General features: G+C 43.2%; 1 protein-coding gene across 1 annotated transcript in view; it reads left to right on the top strand.

Annotated features, from left to right (window-relative positions):
- The first annotated feature begins 3,366 nt into the window (after positions 1-3,366).
- Positions 3,367-5,219, top strand: part of STXBP3 (syntaxin binding protein 3) — a 39,967-nt gene continuing 38,114 nt past the window's right edge. Inside the window, exon 1 of the mRNA XM_042463288.1 lies at positions 3,367-3,491. Within this exon, the coding sequence (XP_042319222.1) occupies positions 3,431-3,491 (61 nt within the window). The 5' untranslated portion in view covers positions 3,367-3,430. The remainder of the gene's footprint in view (positions 3,492-5,219) is intronic.

Raw genomic sequence — 5,219 nt, 5'->3', positions numbered from 1 at the left:
AAGTTCTGAAAGCAGTGAGAGATGGACTCTGTAGCTCCTCCTCTGGTTACAAACAGCCTATAAAGGCTGGAGTATAGTTTTGGCAAAATACAGAATATATTTCCTTTGTATTTAATTCTATTGGAAAGTCCGAAAATGTTGTATTATTATGCTTTCCACCGTTTTGATTTTATTTAATATACAGGGTTTCCCCAAAAATGTATACACCCTTAATAGCTTCTTCTTGTGGGGGTACCTTAAAAATAGAGTTCATGGCACGAAACCAAATCCATTTGAAGAATTAAAGATCACAATAGTAAAGTGTTGTGAAATTACAAGAGAAACTTTAAGTGAGGTTTGCAACTTTATGCGTCAGTGATGTGAGCAGTGCATTGCTGTACAGAGACAACAATTTGATCAACAATTTTAATGTAATTTTAAAAATTGTAATTTAAGATAGAATTTGTAACTCTGATTAGATCATTATTATAACATTACTTCTTAAGTTTTTTTACTTAGCCTTCAAATAATCACTATAACTACTATTAACTGTGAAAGGGTGTATACATTTTGGGGGGATACCCAGTATTTGCTTTTGTGTGAGGTGAAGGAAAGATTCCCAACACTCTTTGTATCTGAATATACACAGATCCCATTAATTCACATACATGCATAAATTTACACATAGAAAAACCATTCACAACACTCTTCAGGCCACAGGGTAACTCCTTACATTGTTTTTCCATTACATTTCAGTTATTTTTTTTCCTTACCTGTGTGGGTGGGTATGAGAAAACATAACGCGTGAAACATGAAAACTTCTACTCAGACTGCATATCAATATTTTCTCTAAAAGTAATTTCAAAATGTAACTAGAAATTTTACTACACAACAAAATCTCACTACACGATGAAGCCATCTCCTCATTAGTTACTTCGTTTTTGAAACTGAACTTCATTAGGTCCCCATTACCTATCAAAGTAACAAGACAGAGATGATGACAAGGCTCTACTTGTAACTGGTTGTTTCCAAGCTCTGAAGAACAGTCTGCTATTCTTGTGTCTATTGGAATGTGGAATTGTAAACTCAGATGGAGATCATATTCCTCTTCCATGAAAAAGAAAACAAAGAAATCCTTCCGTTTTTTATTTTAACGGATGAAGGGCAGCCACAACATGCTTCATTTCACAACTCTCAGGTAAAAATGTTTTTGCAAGTTAGCAGGTTAAAGCAGAGGTGTTTTTGCATCACAGGGTGAACCTGCAATCTGTGATAAAACAATTCTTAAGCTGTTCTCATATACACTGCAGAATCTACCCTCATTCTGGGGAAAGCATGCTAAGAGGTGTGTCATGGTGGTATGGGGGGGTGTCAAAACTCAACATGGTTGGAACTGAAGTACATCCTCCCACTCCTCTCATTTACTCCTCCCTTACTTGTCAGTTCTCTCAGTGACAGCCTAGAGTCAGAATGAAGTGGAAGGATGAGCCCACTCACCTAGAACATGGGCCACTGTCTCGTATGCCTACGGGCATATCTAATGTATGTTGGAAACATGAGAACACAAAGGGACATTTTATCATATATGCTGGACATGGGAAACAGCTATACTTACATTGATTCAGAGGATTTAAAAAAAAACATCATTCAATTAAAATTGTAACTGTTTCTTTTGGGACTGAATCAATGTAAGTACTGTATAGCTGTTTCCCATGTCCACCATATATGATAAAATGTCCCTTTGTGTTCTCATGTTTCCAACTTACATTAGATATGCTCATAGGCATACGAGACTAATTTCTTAGTCTTCTCCATCATGACTGGAGAAGGCTCACAGAAGATATGACCATGGCAGCAAGACTGCTGTATGAACAAAGATGCAAGAATTCAGTTCTACTTACTATGGAGGAGGGGCTGTTGAAGTTAACAAATATTAACAAATTAAATTAAATTAAATTAAAAAAATTAACAGAAATCGATTGTTGTTCACTTGTGACGTTTCTCAAAGAGTGAAAATCCCTTATGGACCTTTTGTGAACAAAAAATGATCTGTCAACTTTTTGTTTTTTTATATTATTGGAAGGCAAAGGCTAATGAGAGAAAGGAATTTGTTGTACAGGTGCCCTTCCATTTTCACAGATTCAACCATCCACAGGTTGAAAATGTTTTTAAAAATACAAATTCGAAAAAGCAAACCTTGATTTTGCCGTTTTATATGAGGGACACCATTTTACAATGACACTGTTTATCATGGGTTTGTACTCGCATTCATAGATTTTGGTATTCATGGGGAGGTGAGGTCCTGGAACCAAACCCCAGTGGATAACAACAAGGCCCCGCTGAAAGGAATGTCAGAAGTCGTGTTTTGTCTTTTACTTGCTTTTTATTTATTTTATTTTTTGTATATCTTTTGTAATTCTCAACGTAGCTTAAAATGTTTAATGATTTACATAAACAGGGACAGGGCTCACTGTTATTATTTCCTCCATTCACACACATCTCCATGCCCCCCATGTGGGAAAGAACAAAAAGGGAAAGGTAAAGGCATTCCCCTTTGACAAGGTTGTCAAGTCCTGTCCGACCGTATGGTGCGGTCTCATGTGCATTACTAAGCCAAAGGCAGCATTGACAACAACGATTCTGTGGTCATGATGCGAGCATGACTGCACAGAATGCTGTTTACTTTCCCACTAAAGTGGCCAAAATGACTGAGGCTTCTGGGAGCTGAAGTCCAAAATCCCTTCAAGAGCATAGTTTGGGGACCACTGGACCTAAATCTCTCCCTAGGCCGCAGTGGTCCCCAAACTGTGCTCTTTAAGGACTTCAGCTCCCAGAGTCCCACACTATTGGCCAACATGGTTGAGGCTTCTGGGAGATGAAGTCCAAAATCTCTTCAAGAGCACAGTTTGGAGACCACTGCTAAATCTCTCCCTAAACTGCAGCGGTCCCCAAACTGTGCTCTTTAAGGGCTCCCAGAGTCCCACACTATTGGCCAACATGGCTGAGCCTTCTGGGAGATGAAGTCCAATCCCCTTCAAGAGCACAGTTTGGGGACCACACTGGACCTAAATCTTTTGGACTCCAGCTCCCAGAGTCCCAGACTATTGACCAACATGACTGAGGCTTCTGGGAGCTGAAGTCCAAAATCCCTTAAAGAGCACAGTTTGGAGACCACTGGACCTAAATCTCTGCTTAGGCCGCAGTAGTCCCCAAACTGTGCCCTTGGAGTAGTTGAGCTCCCAGAGTCCTATGCCATTGGCCAACGTGGCTGAGGCTTCTGGGAGCGGAAGTCCAAAAGCCAGGCCAGGAGCGGCCATTTTGTGTGCCAATCCCCGGTCAGCAGGCGAGGGGGCGTGGCCTGCGTGGGCGGAGGGAGTGAGTGAGAATGGTCCTCCCTCCTCCTCCTCCTCCTCCTCAGTGCGGAATTTTCTCCCGTCGAGGAGGAAGCAAGATGGCGCCTGCGGTGGCTGCGAGCGGCGGAGAGCGGGGACTGAAGAGCCTGGTCTGGCAGAGTGAGTGCCGCCTCAGCCTCCCTCCATTGGCCCTTCTCCCCTCTCAGCCCTAGCCTTCCCATGCAAACACACACATCACGCCGCCCCAGCCTCCAAAGGGTCTCCATTTTGAGCAGGACGAAGGAGAAGCAGCAGCAGCAGCAGCAGCAGCAGGCGTTGACATTTCTAGGAGGGGCTTCGCCTTCTCTTTGGTCCGCTTTTGAGCAGCACTGACGCCTCTGGCAATGTCTTTAGCTTTGGTCATGCCCTCCCTGCTCCCTGAATGCCCTCCGTTTTGAGCATGCCTGAGAAGCATAGACTTATTATATTACACCAATACTCTTTAGCTTTTATATGCCCTCCCTATTCACTGAATGGCCTCCATTTTGAGCATGGCCAAGAAGAAGTACGGATTCCCATTTCTAGGAGTGTTCAGCTTTTATTTTGCCATGCCCTCCCTTTTTCTCGCGTGCCCTCCATTTTGAGCATGCATGAATGGCCATTTCTGTGACTCTTGCTAGCTTTTATTTGGCCCTGTCCTGCCTTTTTCTTGCATGTCCTCCATTTTGAGCAGGACTAAGGAGCATGCATTGACATTCCTAGCAGTCTCTTGAGCTTTGCATTGGGCCATGCCCTCCCTTTCACCTGAATGCCTTACATTTTGTGGTGCCTTGTTGTTGGATCCCTCCCTTTTCAGTGGGGTACAGCATTCATAGTCTAGTAATGGTTTGGGGTCACTGGACTTCTAGGACACTGCGAGACCAGGGTTCGAATCCTGGCTCAACCACTGGGGTGACTTTGGCCAAGTCACGCTCTCTCAGCCTCAGGAGAGGGCAAGCCGCCTTCTGTCAAACCTGCCAATGATAGGTTCGCCATAAATCAGAAACGGCTCGAAGGCACACAACCACAAATGAATAAGGATAACCTTTTAGGCATTGGAAAAGGCTGGGAAACTGAAATAGCCCAAGGTCACAATATAGTTGGGGAGGGATTTGAACCTCTTTCTAAATCCATTCAGGGTTTTGGGAAACAGTTCTGTGTCTCTTGCTAATCTTGGGGATTGTGTGTGTGTATATGTGTGTGTGCGCTAGAAGCTTGGGTTTATTATTAATAGACGCCTGTAAGATCAAAATGTTCATGCTCATTTCCTTTCTCCCATTCTTCTATCCTTCTTCCATCACTCCCCCTTGGGAACAGCCCAACTATGTGTTTCAATTCAAAGACATAGTCTGGGAAGTCTGTCTGCAAAGGGATTGTGTAGCAGCTTGGAGACTTAAGGGCTGAACAGACCGCCCTTTTCAGTGTCAGACTGGGGCCGCGGCGGCTACATGCGGCAGCCCTGGTCTGGTCTTTCTGAGGCTCAAAAGGCTCCTTTTTGCGCCGTGGAAATGGCGCCCTAGTTGCCGGTGCTGCAGCTAAATTCCCTGGAAAGCGAGAACATGGATAAGTGACTATAAAATAACATCTGGGGCTGCATCTGCATTGCGGAAATAATGCAGTTTGACAATACTTTTAACTGCCATGGTGCAATGCTATGGAATTCTGGGATTGGAAGTTTTATGAGATATTTAAAGTTAAAGATATTTAGAGTTAAAGTGGTGTCAAACTGAATTATTTCTGCAGTCCAGATGCAGCCTAAGCAACCATCTGCTTTAAGCAGTTACTTTTTAAGATTATTGACTGGCTGAATTATATGAGGATCATGAGCATCTTCCCACCAAGATTTGCAGAATTATGGTATTTCAGGTG

The sequence above is a fragment of the Sceloporus undulatus genome, chromosome 4 (genome assembly GCF_019175285.1).
Source record: "Sceloporus undulatus isolate JIND9_A2432 ecotype Alabama chromosome 4, SceUnd_v1.1, whole genome shotgun sequence".
NCBI lineage: Eukaryota > Metazoa > Chordata > Lepidosauria > Squamata > Phrynosomatidae > Sceloporus > Sceloporus undulatus.
The sequence above is the reverse complement of the archived record's forward strand: the minus strand, read 5'-3'. Positions and strand labels throughout refer to the sequence as shown.